The sequence below is a fragment of the Ahaetulla prasina genome, chromosome 1 (genome assembly GCF_028640845.1).
Source record: "Ahaetulla prasina isolate Xishuangbanna chromosome 1, ASM2864084v1, whole genome shotgun sequence".
NCBI lineage: Eukaryota > Metazoa > Chordata > Lepidosauria > Squamata > Colubridae > Ahaetulla > Ahaetulla prasina.
The window spans coordinates 205,082,958-205,102,131 of NC_080539.1; the positions used below are offsets into that span (position 1 = coordinate 205,082,958).

Consider the following 19,174-nt stretch of genomic DNA (forward strand, 5'->3'; position numbering starts at 1 on the left):
TGTCACTGTCGTCTTCCTAGGGCTGAGAGAGAATGACTGGTCCCAAATCACCCAGCTGGCCTTGAGGTGGGACTAGAATTCTGAGTTCCAGTTTCTAACCTGGCGCCTTAACCGCATCCACTATACCTTAACCAGTGCATTTGGCTCCCTTGGATAGTTAGCTTTAAAGAAATAAATATTAAAATAATAAAAGTAGCATATTCTACCTTCTACATCAGGGTTGTCAAACTGGCAGCCCGCGGGGTAGATGCGTCACATGCAGGCCACACCCACCCCAGCTCCGCAAATGGGAAAAAGTCATGAAATGTCACATGACAGCAATTGACACTGTGTTCTACATCAACCTCCCCCAACCATATTTCCTCCAGATGTGTAACATCCATACCCATTTTCAGCTGGTCTTGTCATTAATTGATTAGCAATAACACGTTTCAAACTGTTGTGTTTCCAAATAAATCAAAGGGTTCATAGAATAAAGTATTTTTTTTTAAAAAAAGCATGTGATTGTGTTTCACATTCTAAATTACTCAGTCATATGACTGGGTTGGTAACATGGTAAATAAAAATAAAAATGTATCAAAGTATCAAACATGACTAGTAAGCCAATTCTGAGGAATCGCCTCACCTGAATAGTTGGAGGTGAAAATGGGGATTACCTGTTTTGGTGCAACTGGCTGCTTCACTTCAAAAAAAGATTTTTATATATGTGCATGTACTACTGTATAAATGAAAGAAAGAATAAAACCTCTTCTTTGATATACAAACAAAAAGCAAAAGCAAGTCATTGCCTCATTTCAGTGATCCATTTTGCTAAAGAGATTCAATCAAAGTTTTGTTGCCTTATAAAACTGTAGTTATCTGTTTGCCCAATGTCCATATATATGTAAAACAAACAACATTATATATCAGAACACAGCAATTGCCTGAAGAAATAACCTAACGTCATTTATAGCTAGAGAGATCTGCCTGAAACATCCGGGGTGGGGGGTGGGAGATGGGGACAGAATTTAAGGTCTGTTTGAAGGTGGGATCCATATGGATCTCCAGAAGATGCTGTTACAAAGGGCAGGTGCAGTCGCAGAAGGATGGGGGGAAGGAGCAGCCTCTAGCCTCCTGATTTATCACGAAAAAACTGCTGTATGGATTTCTTACTACTCCACTTACTCTGCTTCTTTAATTTATGACAAAAGGCACTTACAGCAGCAGATGGATACCATTTGTATGCTTTCCTCTCTGAAAAGGAGCGGGGATTAAGATTTAAGGCAATATAAATGGCACATTTTAAGTGAAAGGAATTGACAGCTGTACTTAATTGCAGTTAGGGACCTCAAAAATAATAGACATTAAGGTTAATTAGCATAAGTGAAGAAGAATAATCAGTGCGCTAGCAAAAGATTTCATTTTGCCTTTACATGATAAATACTGAGACTATTTAACTAAGTAGTATATTGTTTATTTCTAGATATTTTAACACTTTTGGGTTGACTCCTTTTTTATTTTTAACTTCCTACAATGGACTGAATTCATCTATAAACTTATGGCACAGAATGTAATTAGAAAATGGATTTTGAAAGTCTTCCTCGACTTGATATTCTCCATAAGTGTTAGACTTCCGTTCCCATGTCTCCAACCAGTGTGGTTATTATGCCAACTGAGAAATTATGGGAGTTGAAACTCAATATCTTTGGGGAGAACTAGGTTTGGGAATGTAAATGTAAAAGAGGCTTAACTTGAATGTAGTCCAGATTTCAAAAATTAATAAAGAACTCTTCTTCCTTACAAAATGTGGAACCAACTCATAGTTTGCTTCTTAAGACAACAACAGGTTCTTCAAGTCTTTATTAACTGCCTGAAACCATACTACCCTGTTTCCCCCAAAATAAGACCTCCCCTGATAATAAGCCCAATTGGGCTTTTGAGCGCATGGCAATAAGGCCAAGCGCTTATTTCAGGGTTCAAAAAAATATAAGACAGGGTCTTATTTTCAAGGAACAAGGTACATAGGAATTTGCCTGAATGTGCACCAGAGAATAATTATGCCCATCAGAATTATTTGCACATTCAGTATAAAGTCTGACCAACACTGTAAAAACTCTATAATGTCTATAATAGGGGTTGTCAATCATACAAACACTACAAAATTGCACTTTTCCTAGAAACATTTGGAACATCCAGCTACTGAAAACAATTTTCTGCTGAATTAGTGAACTAATCTTTAATAAAACGTTTTCTTTCAGGATTTAAATTATTAGTCTAGTTACTGACGGAAAGTCTAAATCCCATATAAATAACTAGATGGAAAAGTTTTAACCAACATTGTTTTGGAGATAGATAAGTCAACTGTTGGTGACTATGGGCTGCTAACCAACCAGAAAAATATAGGGTTTTGCTATGAAGCCAGAAAAGCAACAATACTTTGCTCAGATTTTCCTAAATTGTGGAACCTTTGATAAATAGAATTTTTTTGTACTGAGCCTTTTCTAGAGGCTATGCTAGACCTCAACTTATGATCATTCATTCAGCAGCCATTCAAACTTACGATGGCACTGAATGAAGGGATTTATAACCCGAAATTAGAGCCACTGAAATCCCCGAGAGTCACACAATCAAAATTTGGGCATTTAGCAGGCTGTACTTTTTGATCTCAGGGCACTGCAACTGCCCTACCTTCCTAACTCTCCTCCTATCTATGCTCCTTTGGCCTCCTGGTGCCCTAAGCTCCTCAACCCCAGCCAGGGGTGAAATCCAGCAGGTTCTGACAGGTTCTGGAGAACCAGTAGCAAAATTGTGAGTATTTGGAGAACTCGCAAATACCACCTCTGGCTGGCCCCAGAGTAGGGTGCAATGGAGATTTTGGAAAATCCTTCCCCTAGGAGTGGGGAGGGAATGGGGATTTTGCAGTATCCTTCCCCTGGAGTGGGGTGAGAATGGAGATTTTGCAGTATCCTTCCCCTGGAGTGGGGTTGGAATGGAGATTTTGCAAAATCCTTCCCCTGCCATGCCCACCAAGCCACACCCACAAAACCGGTAGTAAAAAAATTTGGATTTCACCATTGACCCCAGCTAACCTTCACTGTCATCTCCTCACTCTACTGATAAGTCATGCCTGACCTGGCTGCTGTGCCCTATGGGTCTGGCTATGTACAGTGGGGGAAAAAAAGCTATTTAAAGGGTTCAGACTGCCCGAAATACTCCTTTTGCTGTGCTTCTGGGCTGTATGCGGCTGGCTTTGTGCTGCAAAAAAGGGGGGGAAATGGAAAAGAGCCTCTTTTCCTCATTTTTTTCCAGTACAAAGCCAGCCCCACACTTGTTATAACAACTACATTGTTTTCCTCAGAATGTAAAACAGTACCTTCCTCAGTATATGTTATATGTACAAAGATCACAGTATAAGTCTAAATATGAAAATGTTATATTCAAGTAAAACCTTTCTGATTTCTTTTCATTTAAAGTTCTCCATTTTTTTCCCCTCAAGTGGCTTAATATTCCACTGCTCCATTAAAATGGATTCAAATTCTTAGTCCACAAATTATGCCATAGACTTAGTAGTTTGATTTTGCTCTGGGCAAATTTATCATTTAAATTAAGAACATTCTAACATCAGTGTCCAGATATACTTCCCAAATGTGCTTCTGAGGATTGAAGGGTACGAGAGAGAAGAAAAAAGCTTACTCACACAATGTTAGTTGGAATGCAGACATCCACGATATAAAACAGCTTACACAGAGAAAGCAAACAAAAAGGCATACAATTCTAGCATTGTACTCACTGTACAAAGTAAGGTTAGGGAGGAAGAATACAAGGCCCACATACAAGATGAAGGATTCATGGCTTGGAAGTGCTATACTGTAGAAGGATGTTGATACCACTTATTGACAACATGTTAACATGAATCAGTAGTGTGAGACAGCTGCCGGAAGGGCTAATGCTCTTCTAGACAGCATTAGAAAAAGCCCTGGATCAAAGGGATGTGAAGCTATTATTCCTTGGCACTGGTAAGACGACATCTTAAATATTATATATAATTCTGGGCACTACATTTCCTGAAGAATACTGATACAAAGAATATTCAGACCCCCTACAAAGATAATAAAGGGACTGGAGGACATGTCCTGGGAAGCTCAAGTAACCTGGGAGATTCAATATGGAGAAAAGAAAGCTGAGCTGAGACATTAAAGCAGTTTTTAGGTATATGAGAGGCTGCCATCGGGAACCATATTCCACTGCCATAGAAATGAGGACTCAAGTAATCAGTATACATTGCAGCGATCTAGATCTGATTTAAACACAAAGGAAGTCTTTCTGACAGGAAGACTTGTATAACAGTGGAAGACCTACAACCTATGGAGGTTGTGGGTTCCCATCTCAAGAGGTTTTTAAGAAAAGCTGGAGTGCCAGCCCTAAAGCAGGGTTTGACTGGTTTCCCTGCATACCGCAGATGATTGGATTAATAATCCTTGTGGTCCCTTCCAATTTCAGAATTCCACATCTGTGTCAACCTTCAATCTAATATATTTATTTAATTAATTAATTAATTAATTAATTAATTAATTTCGTCAAGCATGTATTTTATGACAGATACAAGTGTAAACATAATTATAAATACATGTAAAGGTTATGAATAAATGGGGACATTAGGACAGGGACAGTAGGCACGCTGGTGCACTTATGCACTCCCCTTACAGACCTCTTAGGAATGGGGTGAGGTCTACAGTAGACAGTCTAAGATTAAAATTTGGGGGTTTGGGGAAGAAACCAGAGTGAGGTACTGCATTCCAGGCGTTGACCACTCTGTTACTGAAGTCGTATTTTCTGCAGTCTAGTTTGGATCGGTTTACCATGAGTTTATATCTATTTTGTGCTCTTGTATTGTTTTGGTTGAAGCTGGAGTAATCATTGCTTGGTAGGACATTGTAGCAGATGATTTTATGTACTATCCTTAGGTCAGACCGAAGACGGCGAAGTTCTAAGTTGTCTAAGCCCAAAATTTCGAGTCTGGTGGCATAAGGTATTTTGTTGCAAACAGAGGCTTGGAGGACTCTTCTTGTGAAATATCTCTGGACTTGTTCAATTGTAAGTATTTTTTTTAAATAAAAGAATTTATTTTTAGAAAGGCTCTCTTTTTCTCTATCCATCAGCCTCTTGATTTTGTACTGGTCATGGAGGAAAGACATTATTCCTCATTTCTTTCCATTGTCTTTCAACCTACTTATTAAAATGTAGTTATTTTTACCACCCTGTTCCATGGCTAATTTCCTCTTTTCCATGCTGTTTATGGCAGAAGTCAGTACAAAAATGCAAGCCCTGCATTCTTTGATTCAATATAGGGCTGAGGACAGGTAGGAGCTGTAGTCTAACTTGTGTGATAGGCACCACGTTGAGGAAGATTACAATTAGTTTTTAGCTTTACGAGACTGCCTTAAACCCCACTGAAATGAAAATGATAACTATGAGCTTACATTCATGAATTCTAACAGGATTTAAATAAAATAAATTTCTTGACTCACATCTACTGCCTTTCATTATCAGTCACTAACACTGGTACTACTGTATGCAAATGAAAATTATTTTAAATAAATATTTTTTTCTTACATTATACTCATCCTGAACTCAGAGAGGTGCTTTGGATGAAAAGCTGAGTTATCTAACATGCAAAGATCACTCCGAGTTTGTGGATTCATGTGGACTCACCCCATTCCTAAGAGGACCATAAGGGGCGTGCATAAGCGGACAAACGTGCCTACCGTTCCTGTCCTATTGTTTTTCTTTTCTTCTTCCTATATATATATATGCTTATACCTCCTAATATTTACTCATATATATGTTTACATATTATATAATCTTTTTGTATGATACTTACATATATTGTTGTGACAAAATAAATAAATAAAATAAATAAAAATAGATTCTCCTTCCTCTGGAGTCTTCTTGGACCCTCTCCCCCCTTCTGCCAAGCTTTTAATACATCTTATGTTAGCATTAATTTATATTAAGCCTTTTAAAACCTTTTATCTTCTGTTTTTCTAAATGTTATCCAACTTGAATAGCCATTTAAGAAAAAAGGTAGGATGCAAACTGAATGAAAGAAAAAACAAAGGCTTAGATACTAAGTAGTTTAAGAGAAAGGCAGCTTATCCAGGAGACCTTTCCCATGATTATGATTCCTACCTCTCCATCTGTCAGATGTTCCCATAAAATGCCTCTCCCTGAAATTCACAATGAGGGTGGACGGCTGCTAAAAAAGAAGGGGGAGGGGCTGCCCCAAATATGGAGATCCAGCAAAGAAGCTTCCTTCCACTCATGCAACTTAACAACAAAGTTTCCTTATATTATATTATATTATATTATATTATATTAACAATTTCAAGCTACTTACAGCAAAACATCCTTTTTTATAGTAGTTTAAGTGTGTATGTGTTTATACATATACATATGCTATATATGTAAGTTGTAAACATACATACATACATATGTGTGTGTATATATATGTGTGTGTGTGTGTGTGTGCGTGTGTGTGTGTGTGTGTGTGTGTGTGTGTGTGTGTGTGTGTATGAATTATAATTTCTGTATAATCAAAAGGTTAAGGCATCAGACTAGAAACCAGGAGACTGAGTTCTAGTCCTAGTCCTGTCTTTGGCATGAAAGCCTGCTGGGTGATTTTGGATCTGTCACTCTCTTTCAGCTCATGACATCAGCCTTGGCAGACAAGCTGGTCGGTCAATTCCTGTCACAACCAATGGATCAATACTCAGCTGATTTGAAAAAGTGGATCCCACACTTGTGGGGAAAATACTAGGAAGGAAATAGTTGAATTATAAACCTACTCCAACAAACATCGTTTATTTGAAGTATGATATCTGGCTTTCAAATGATTTAGAAGAGTGACCAAGGGATTATTTAGTAAAGGAAAAGAAAAAAGGGAGGTAGGACAGGAGGTCATTATAAATAGAGGAAGCAATTAAAATGTGATAGAAAGAAAGGAGAAAAGGGAGTTTACAGAGAAAAGAAACCACATTCTTTCCTAAAGAAGAATTGCTTGTAGAATCAAACCTTCTTTTGTTAATTTTGTACATGGTAGAAAATATTGGTTATATACAACTGAATCAGAATCCCTATTCATTCAGATATGTTCAGAGCTGCAGTCCTAAAAGGGAAATAAAAAGATATCCCATTTGAGCTAAGGTTTTGCCCAAATGGCAAAATAATGAGACCGCCAAATTGCTAAACACATTTTATTATATTGCCTATTTATGTTAGTACGGAGTTAGAGTTGATGACCCCACATTTTAAATAAATTTCCTAGTCATACTGATCAATTTTACTTACAATTATTACTTTCAGAAATTCAAGACTCTGTTATTCTAAATGTAACTAAATTCTTCTACCTCATATACAAACTGTACAGCTGGCTGACTGATATGCGCATGTATGGATACATATGCATTTTATACTATTTTATACTACTGAGTTTTATTCCGTACTTGTCTCTCACCGAAATAAAGATACTGGATTTGATTTCCAAATGTTGACTTAAATGTATGGATTTCCTTCTGTCACACTTAAAGAATAGAGCTTTTCTACTACACCCCAACCACTTCCTGGTATATTTTTCCCCCCCTGCTCCTGGAAATGCTATGATATATTATGCAGACAGCTGCAGCTGAAGAGGAAGTTAACAACAATAATTTCCCCCTCTACATGAATAGAGATTCAGGCTCCTCTCTGGTTCACATCTAGATGGTATAGTTTGCAAGTAATTGCTCTCAAAGCAGAAGATTTTTACTTTTCACAGGTCACTGGAAAACTGGCTATAAGTAACTGTAAATATACTAACTGTATATTTACAATGAAGCTTAAAAGATTGTGAAGCCTTTTCAATTCTTCTATATAAATATAAGACATGACCTATTGTCCACACAAGTCCTAAAACTAGATAAAGAGAACAAGAGGGTCAACTACATTATATTTGTTTATTCATTGAGGAAAATTATCTAAAGCTACATATTTGTGTCTACCTGCCCAGTTCTACTCCATGCTACTTGCTGGGTATGAAACTATGGCCACTATAAGAGTACTGTGTTGTTCAAGAGTTACATAGAATAAAAAAATAGTAATGAGAAAAATACAAAAGAAATGACCCACAAAGGCATGCAAAATATGCCCAATATTGCTCTTTTTACCTGGAGAGACAGTATTGTGGCCTATGAAAGAATCTGCTATATAATCCAATTCTGGTCTAAGGTATTACTAGAAAATAACTTTCTTCAACTAAAAAAACACATTCTAAAACTTTAATTGAATAAATATCCAGATTTCCTCCCTTGGGGGAGAAACAAGCTGCAAATATACCATATTCTAAGTGCTAATCAAAGGCACAATAGATCAAACACATTCTCCTTTTTACAGGAAACAGCTGTTTCTATCTATAACCTATGTTGTTTAAAGAACAGGATGGATGGAAAGCTTCAGCCTTATACTTACATGTGAGGCCTGAGTTCATAGAAGTTTCTGTTTCTGTATTCTTCCACTTTGTCTGCTGAATAAATTGGGAGCAATCTATATGGATTTATCGATATTACCACACTCCCGATATAAGTCTGTAACAGAGTAAGAAAGTACTTTTAGCAGGCGATATTGCAAAGATTCCTACAAAATATATTAGCAACTGCTCAACTTATGGTATAGTGATATTAGTTATTTACACTGTCAAAAATAAAGGTTTCGATAATTTTAATTCTAGAATTAAATATCTCTCACAATGATTGAATGTTTAAACCATTCCATTAAGGTATATAGATTAAGTTCAGATTAAATTAAATTGACAGCCAATTTTGTCTAGTAGTGGGGTGTAAGACTAGAAATCAAGAGACATTGATTTACATTCTCTTTAGGCATGAAAGGTGGCTGAATATCTTTGAGCCATTCATTTTCTCTCAGCCCAACACATCTTACAGGATAAGTATTATGTAACCTAACTTGAGTTATTACCAATAGTAACAGCCACCTTTGGGCAATCCCAAAACATGTGGAGAACCACTTGAAAGCAAATCATCATCAGTCAATTGCAAAAGGCAGCTCCATTTGAAATAGCTAACATCATTCAATGATACATTTAAGACCATGAAACAACATTTACCTATCCTAAGATTTTGGGAACTGCTAATCCCAGATCCTTGGGAAGGACTCCTTAGGTGGAGTCTGAACATTCAGCTGACTGTGTGATGAACCATCATCATGAGCTTGTGGTGGCACAGTGGTTAGAATGCAATACAATATGCTGACACTGTAAACCGCTTAGAGAGGGCTATAAAGCACTGTAAAGTGGTATATAAGTCTAAGTGCTGTTGCTATCATCATCATGATATGGTTGTGGGGCTGTGGGGCTTGTGTGCTCTGAGAAAGATGAGAGCTATGCCAGTGGTTCAACCATCCAACGAGATGAAGAGTGTCTCTCCCATAAAATAATATGGTGAGATATAATTTACAGAAACCCATATCAGATTGGTCAATGCTGGGGTCAACAAGGACTGCTCAATATGTTGAAGTTCCTGGACATCTGATGACAAATGGGCTACAGGCCTCAGGATTATTGGCTGAGCAACTAGGGCCAGCAGATGCAGAACTACTGAAAGAAAAATTGTTCATCTATAACAAATATACAAAGATTGAAAACAAAGAAACAATAATAAATCCTCCCATGATGTTGTACTCAGTTAAACATTCAACAATGCTGGCACCAATAGTTTTTTTCCCCAAAAGTGTTTCTGTACCCTCCAAAGGAGTTGGTTTGTGATCTGGTCATGAACTGAGGGGCCTTCTAAATTCAGCTGGCCCAGAATGCAATACAAAGTAAAACTACAGTTGAACATCCTGCACTAGTTATTCAATTTCCAGGTTTAATTCAAAGTGTTGGTTATTACCTCTATATGGCAAAGAACCCCACTACGGACTTCTTTTATCCCAGAGTCCTGTCCAGCTGCTCTATGAATAAATGTGTTCTTCTGTACTTTCAACATGTCTTATACTTATTTAATATATATACATTGCTTTTGTTTCTGTCTTAGAATGTTCTTATTCTCCCGCAGCACACTGATAAGAGACGTTCAGGTAAGACAACGTCCGTTTTTATCACTCTGCTGCTATGCAGAATCTATACATCGGAGCAAATTACAAAAACTGAAGCAGGCAGTTTGGACATTCTTTGAAAAGGAAAGGGTTTCTGTAATACCCAGGAGAAGTATTTCAGAATGCTCAGAAATGTAAGAACAGCACCTCTTTAAAACAGTCGCACATTTTTTAAGGTTTCTGAATGTAAATTGCACAATAACACTGTTATCTTATAAAAATTATCCAGCGGGATGCCTTCAGATCTATCAAACGACACATACCAACCTGAAATTATGAGAATTTAGTAACACAAGGGGAAGGAGGGGGAGAATTGATAAACTTGGCAAGCTGGTAGGATATAAGCTCCTATTCCCAAAAGTGTATCGCACCATTAGCAAAGCTAAACAATTTGGCAATGGCTTTTTTTCCCTTGTTGCATTGCATGCAAAAGTTAGCATAATTTCATTTCTTATTATTAGAAGGCAAAAGCAAAAAAACAGCTGGAGGTGAAAACAGTTGAACTGTTCTTTATTACCATGTAATAAGGAAAAGTTTCAAGATACGAAAAAATGCTATGAATAAATCTCATAGCTGAAAAATTCTATGGAGAAAATTTTATCTTTGGAAAACAGAAGGGGGAAAACTTAACAAAATGTTAACTTGGAAGGTCACGTCTAATGAGGATCGTAAAAATAACCTTTTTTTGAAATTAAGCTTCTCTGATATTTTGAAAATAAAAAAACCAGCTGTTCATTGGGGTATAACCCCAATATACCATATTCTAAAATAGTCAGTATAGTCAAAGGTCAAAGAACTACAGTATGCTTCGAAAGAAGTACAGATGTATCGCCATATTTAAGCCAAAGAATGTCAAGAAGTTACTATTTTGGGTTGGGCCCTACTCAGGACTCTGTTTTCAGTGGGAATGCAATTACCTTTACAGTTCCCAGCCTGGCAAACTTCAGATGCCAATTGTGTGTTCTGAATTTGCATTCACAACACCAGGTTGGAAGAAACTGCCCCCACATTCTTACACCACAAATTTTATACTTTGCAATAGGGGAAAGTGGGGGCAGGGAAAAAGAATTTTCCCACACAACTTCCTCCTTCCCACCAGGATTCTAATATAAACAAATAGAGATATAAATGACTTAATTCCTTGAGCATGGAATGAGTGTAATTACATTCCATTGATGAAAACAAAACTCCTGGGGTAGTGGGAAGAAAAATGCCGTGACATTTAAGGAATTAGAATATCCTTTACTTGTTCTTCTACTGCTATTATTGTAGATCTTCAGACCCCAAGGATGGGTCTCATGATTAAAGCACAGGAAAACAGCAGACAATTTGGATTCCATTTCCTGCTTTACCATAGGATTGGTTATGTGTTTGGACAACTATTTAGGTTTTCTTCATAACAAACAAATTAAAACTTAAAAACAAACAATTCAATTGTTCTCTCACTTTACTTAAATATGGAAACATTTTGTTATTTAATTGTAATTGTTTTTAAAACATACACTATAACAAGTGCCTCTCTCTTTAAATATGCAAAGCCAATACGGAATTAAACTAGAATGTGTTTCCATATCCTGTGATGATTGAAGGATTTTTAATCTTGGGGGTGGGGATTTGTCAGTGGACACACATGGAGAACTATTAAAAACCCACCAACTGTTTCCATTCATAAAGCAGCTGCATTGGCAGAAAGAAATGATTTCACCAAAAGGGAAAATGATTGAGGCTATATGACAATATAGGTAGTCCTTGACTTATGACCACAATTGAGCCCAAACTTTCTGTTGCTAAATGATACAGTTATTTTAAGTGAGCTTTGAATTCTAATTCCCCATTGACTTCTCTTGTCAAAAGGTCACAAAAGGTGATCACATGACCCCTGGGATGATCATTGCAACGATCATAAATATGACTCAGTTGCCACGCATTTGGATTTTGATCATGTGACCATGGGGATACTGTAATGGTCGTAAGTGTGAAAAATGGTCATAAGTCACTTTTTTAACTGCCGTTGTAACTTTGAACGGTCATTAAATACACTGTTTTTAAGTCAAGGGCTACCTGCAATTTATCCAAGAATGTGAGAAAACAATTAGAGCCCCACTCCTGAAACTATAATACTTTATGAATTTACACACATACATTTTTACTCCACACCAAAAACATTTGAGATCCTCCCCATTTCAATTACACATATCCTGCTCTTGTGTGCTAGGGAAATACTCCCCACTTCATTCCCACTCCATTGAAACATTCTCGTGCCTTTTCCTGGCTTTACCTGCCCACCAGCAGTCCACCAGGTAAAGTCTTCCTTTTATTTTATTTTATTTATTTATTTATTTTATCACACAGTAAATATAAGCATAAGCATGAAATAATTATACAATATATAAGCATATATATAAGTATGAGTATGTAATAACTATATTAATTGGATATAATGAAAGAAAACAATAGGACAGGAACGGTAGGCACGCTTGTGCTCTTATGCACGCCCCTTACAGACCTCTTAGGAATGGGGTGAGATCAATAGTAGACAGCTTTTGGTTGAAGCTTTTGGGATTTTGAGAAGAGACCACAGAGTCAGGTAGTTTATTCCAGGCATTAACAACTCTGTTACTGAAGTCATATTTTCTGCAGTCAAGATTGGAGCGGTTCACATTAAGCTTAAATCTATTGTGTGCTCGTGTATTGTTGCAATTGAAGCTGAAGTAGTCTTCAACAGGAAGGACGTTGTAACAGATGATTCTATGAGTTAAACTCAGGTCATGTCGAAGGTGGCGTAGTTCTAAATTTTCTAAACCCAGGATTTCAAGTCTGGTGGCATAAGGTATTTTGTTGTATTCAGAGGAGTGGAGAACTCTTCTTGTAAAATATTTCTGGACACGCTCAATTGTATTGATGTCTGAAATGTGGTATGGGTTCCAGACAGTCGAGCTGTATTCAAGAATTGGTCTAGCAAATGTTTTATATGCTCTGGTTAGTAGTGCAGTGTTTTTGGAGAAGCAGCTACGCAAGATGAGGTTTACAACTCTTAGAGCCTTTTTTGCGATGTAGTTGCAGTGGGCTTTGGCACTTAGATCATTTGATATGAAAACTCCAAGGTCTTTAACAGGGTGGGGGTCATCTGTAAGGTAATGTCCATTGAGTTTGTATTTAGTGTATAGATTCTTTTTCCCAATATATAAGACTGAGCATTTGCTGGTAGAGATTTGGAGTTGCCAAGTTTTAGACCATTCAGATACAAAGTCAAGGTCTTTTTGAAGGGTAGCTGTATTGTTGGTGGTGTTAAATAGTTTGACATCATCAGCAAAGATTTCTTTGCTTCTTTCTTCTACTTTGGGACAGAGGGATTGGTAGCAATAGGATGGAGACTAAAGATAAGAAACAGCTGAAAGCCAAAGCTGCATTTTTAGTGCTGCTAGCCACCCATTCCTTTTGTAATTAAATCTTTTTAAAACTTTGATTTCTCAGGTGTAGAGACTATTCACAGTCTCTTCTATAGTGAGATGAGCTGCATATAAATTTAATAATAAATAAAAATTCAGTGGGACACAAAAATGCCATTGTTCAATAATAGTGCAAATCATATAGTATCATGCTGAATAAATATTTTTAAGCTGTATCCTCATAATTCCTGGCATGGTAATTAAGCCAACTGGACATGTTCCAAAATATCTGGAGAGAACTGGGCTGTCTATTCCTACTTCACATAGAAAAGATTCCAACTTCAATTCCAGAGACGGTTAGCAAAAACAGTTAGGGAGTGGACAAGACTGAACTAGCTAGACCAATGGTTTAACTGGCATAAGTTAATTTCCGTGTTTCTACAATTCTTTACGCTAATTAGTGCTGCCCTTTCATGAATCTAGATTTAACGCTGAAAGGATTTCAGACCTGCAAATTGGATATCTTCAAAGTAAATACCACAAAGCCTGGGAGAAAAAGGAGAAAACAAGTTTGACTTGTTTACAATCGAAGGAAGTTTGCTTGGTCAAAATTGAGATGAAATGTACAAAGTGAGGAAGCATTCACAAAAGATGCGTACTAGTGCTATTTGGGATTTAAAAAGCAAGTAAAGGTATTTTTTTCTAAGTTCTTTCCTGATGAACTGATCTTAATATCTTAAAAGTTTGCATATTTCTGTTTCTCTTTGAAATGGATGAATACAGACAGATATTGCAGCAATATTGATTTTAGAACTTTTCTTAGAGCCATAATGTAACCTTAGGGAGAAGGGGCGGGGTGCAATATAATTATAACTGCCATCAAAAAGATCAGAAGCCACTTTTTAAGAATCTTTTTTTCTCGTCTATTTCCTTTTCTATTGGCATTTGTACACTATTCTTTCTTATTTCATTTCCTTTTTAGTTTTATGTTGTTTTTATCTTGTTAAAATTTTCTTCAATAAAATTGTATTTTAAAAACATTTCTTATAGCCATGATGTACTCTTAGAAAGGGTACAATATGAGCTTATGCATCAAAGACAAACTCCTTGTGTGTCCGATCACACTTGGTCAATAAAGAATTCCATTCCATTCCATTCTAATATAATTATAACTGCATCAAAAAGATTGGAAACCACTTTTTAAGAAACTTTTCTTTCTCATCTATTTCTATTTTATTTCTTACATTTTCACTATTCCTTCTTATTTTCTTTGTTTTTCATTTTAAATCAAAGGTAGTCTAGTCCTCATATCAGTAGGTTCCCTAATTCACAGTATTCTCATCTTACTTGGGTCAAGCATGATTCTCCCCCATTCAAATCCTGACTGCATCCAAGTATCAGGTTAGGTCATCCAATGCACATTCTGTTTGGCCTGGCTGTAGATATATGACTGGGTAACATCAGCAGATTGCTAATACTCCACCCCAAGTTGATGGATGCCCTCTCCCAATGGCTTTATGTGGACATTAAAATGAATACGAGAAAGGATTGAGCATCCCATCACAAAACACCTGAAAGTCTCGTCATTTCCCACTTGCCACCATCATCTGGACCAATTCACAGTGTAGCCACTGTGAAACATTACTGCTAGGATAAAGTTAGCTGCATTCCCTCTAACTAATTCCCTCTTGCCATAGGTCACCAACAGTTTCTATCCCATCCACATGCCTGAATCTGGCCATCATGGATCCAGATAATCTGTTTCCTCCAGAGCCGTCTGTGACTGTAGCCCTACGACAAGCTTCCCCAAGGTTAAGGAATTGGAGAAATAACAAAAGATGCATTGCTCTTGGAATGTATAATCTAGTTTTGCAACTCTCTTAACTGGTGATACGTTAATTAATTGTTAATTAAGCAGAAATACTCTCTGATATTTTGATAATCTTATTTTACTGTATAATGTTATGATGAAACCGTCTGAATGATTTTTAAAAAACAAGGTGGTATTACACACGGTGAATACTGATGAATTTACATTACATTAGTAATTCCTGCACTACTCTGAACTAACAATATGTAGAATGTTCAGAAAAGGGCTATACGTGGAGATACAGAAATAGATGTGGATATAACATTCTTTATGGAATTCCTAGATGCCCAAGACTTCCTTTCTTTGGAGATTTGTTTGGGTATTTGTTATAGACCAGGTTAGACTACAAAGAAAGAAATTAATTTTTGCTTTGTTTGGGGGGGAGGTTGTGGTATTTTGTTTTGTTTTTTTAGAAAAACAGCCTCAAATTTATTTAATATAGCTTCATCCATAAGGCTAAATAACTCTGAACACTAATCCCAAACAAAACAATGCCAATGTACAGCCCTGGACTAGGACTCAAGAGACACAGATTCAAATCTCCTTTCAGTCCAAAATCCATTGAGTGACTAGTAGTTTCAAAAATAAAATTGGAAAATGGCATATTATAGAAGTTGCTTTGAGGTCTTGATGCAATGCAAGAAATAAAAACAAAAACCCTTACTTCGCTTTACTTTGAATTCAACCTTGTCCTCGTACACCCACATTTCACAGAGAATCAGTCTCCAATTAGTTTGAGTGCTGTGACACTTTGAGTAACAATCTTTAGAAGAAATAATGAATAAAGTATACACTGTTTAACAGATAGTAGTTTTGTCTGATGTTTATAAGCACATTTACCAACTTTGTAATTCTGGAAAGTAATCAGATACCTACTTTTAGTAAAGTTGCTCTGAAAATTACGGTATATGAATAAAATGCAACTAGTTTCAGAACCAGGTTCTATAATTGTTTAATGGCATTTCCTGCATTTGTCCCAAAACAGCACTTTGTTAAGAACATCAACTCTGTCCTATACTGTATTTGGTATATTTAATATACTTATGAGTGCAATATACAAGTTGCAAAAATACTATGTGTAAAGTTCTTTCAGACACACCCTAAATATCTGTGACATGATTATATAATTAAAACTCCAAAGAAAACACTGAAATATCAGACCTTCAATTTATACTTTTTTCTCTGTACCACAAGCTATTTAACTATAATTTTAAATCCACACCTAGCTATCACCTCAGAGGCAACTGCACATTATATGCAAATATGGGCAATGATTTTTTCTTTATATGAAAAACATTCCCAGGAATAGTGGATGATGTAAGGGAGAACAAAGCTACTCTAAGAATCTGAAAGCTAGTAAAAGAGGGTGACAGGCAAAGTCGGGGGTTTGACACTGAGATTTAAAAAAATATCCCCTGATGTATTTATACATTTGAATAGTTTCGTGATTGGAAAATAAGAGGTCTGCCATGGTAGCCTTTAGGTCTGTCACCACACAACCTATGTCAACTACACTGTTTTAAACGTTGAGAAATCTGAAAGAACCACCACCTCAATGTGTGAAACTTGTATAAAGGGACCTATCGTCAGATACCCATGCCAATGGGTATCCAGCTGCGTATCCATAGGTATCCAATGGCTCCACAGCTGCTTTAATTACATTTATCATACACAACATAACATTTGCTCCTTCTGGATGGAAAGTACACATTGAAGTAGAACTGCCAAGTTTAAGAACTTTCTTTTTCAATAATCTACATATTCTTTCTCTAACCTGGAATTAAGAGCTGCTAAAGGGGGGAGCAAGAGTCTGAAGTAAATGGGAAAGCCAAAACAGAAAGAACGGTATGAGCTGTTCATTTACTCTAGGTAGGTCTTCCCTTACTGACTGACAGTTGTTCGGCTATCATTCAAAGTTATGATGGCACTGAAAAAAAGAAATTTGCATCTGGTCCTCAAAACTGCAGTTGTCCCAGTACCTCAATGGTCACGTGATCACAACTCAGACATTTGGCAACTGGTATGCATTTATGATCATCATAGTGTCTCACAGGCACATGATTGCTATTTATGTCTATGGACCTTCTCAGTCATCCAGGTCACAGTTGTCTCAAAGGTGCTTTTTTTCAAAAGGCAACTGGACTGTTTTTTGAGGAAGAAGAAGTTTTGCTTCTTATCCAAGAAGCTTCATCAGTTGTGACTGGATGGGAGGGGGGTGGGTGACCTATCCTTCTATGCCCCCCACCATCAAGTCACAACTAATGAAACTTCTTCACCTTTGAGATTGCTATTTGAGACTGCTTCAGAGTCAGCTTCTGACAAGCAAAGTCAATGGAGAAGCTGGCAGGAAGTCACAAGTTGCAGTTACGTGACATCACACTTAACAACCACAGGTGATATACTTAACAACTGCACATAGAACTGATGTCACATGATGCTTCGCTTTACGACATCATTTAGCATGGACTTGCTGTCCCAACTGCAATCAGTAAGTGAGGACTACTTGTAGTAAAAACTCAAGGGCTAAACTCAAACAGAAGCAACAAATTTACAAAACTACTGGAACCTACAAGAAGTAGTTGTATATAAACTAATGTTTCATATTTACTTTATTTGTTCATTTATTTGCCTTCATAGTGTTGAGTTCTGGTGACTGCAGGACTAGTCCCTCCAGTTTTCTTATGCTCTGGCCTCGATTGTGTCATTTTTAAGATTATTATTTGTTGCTTCTATTTTGTTTGATTTTATTCTAGTTTTAATCCTGTTAGCCATCCAAAGTTGCAGTTTGAGTTGGGCAGCTGTATAAGTTGATTAACCAAGCAAAATTATTACTAAATCATCAACCTTTCAGCCAGTTAATGATTGACATTTAATTAAACTTGCACATGACATTTCTTTTATTTCTGATATTCCCCACAGAGGAAAAGCCACAGTAATACATAGAAACAATAAACAATCCATGTTAAAATGATGAAAAGTAGTTCTCAACTTATGACCATTCGTTTAATGATGGTTCAAAATTACAATGGCCTTGGAAAAAGTGATTTACAATCTGTACTTGAACTTTTTTTTTTTTTGTTTACATTTATACCCCGCCCTTCTCCGAAGACTCAGGGCGGCTTACAGTGTATAAGGCAATAGTCTCATTCTATTTGTATATTTTTACAAAGTCAACTTATTGCCCCCCCCAACAATCTGGGTCCTCATTTTACCTACCTTATAAAGGATGGAAGGCTGAGTCAACCTTGGGCCGGGCTTGAACCTGCAGTAATTGCAGGCTTTGTGTTCTTAATAACAGGCTTTACCAGCCTGAGCTATCCGGCCCCTGAACTTACAACCGTCATACCCACCCCCATCATCAAGAGATTGCAACCTGGGCATTTGGCAACTGATTCACATTTACAAACAGTTGTGACTTCTGAGTCAGAAACTTTTTTTGCCAATCTATTGGCATAAACCAGCCATTGGGAAAGCTCCATTCTAACAATCACATGATTTGCTTAACAACTGCAGTGATTGGCTTAACATCCACCGTAAAAACTGTCATAAAATCAGATCCAACTTGATTTACAATTGTGGCCATAGGTTTAGGACTACTTGGAGCATAAAGCAAGATGATAAGGCAGCAACCTTACAGTGTTTAGCTGCACAAAATGCATATCAAATGTAGTCTTGTAACCTGAATAATGTCTAAATGAAAAAGTATATCTCAAATTATTCTTTAAAAGCATGAGGTTCATTATCCTAGTTGCCACACTTCAATCTGTAGTTGGGATTACAAAACTGATTT

At 36.8% G+C, this 19,174-nt stretch overlaps 1 protein-coding gene across 3 annotated transcripts in view; it reads right to left on the reverse strand.

Annotated features, from left to right (window-relative positions):
- Positions 1-19,174, reverse strand: part of MYO1B (myosin IB) — a 143,104-nt gene that overhangs the window by 88,815 nt on the left and 35,115 nt on the right. For all 3 annotated transcript variants that reach the window (XM_058188443.1, XM_058188433.1, XM_058188427.1), the window contains exon 3: positions 8,482-8,597. In XM_058188443.1, coding sequence (XP_058044426.1) covers positions 8,482-8,597 — 116 coding nt within the window. The remainder of the gene's footprint in view (positions 1-8,481; positions 8,598-19,174) is intronic.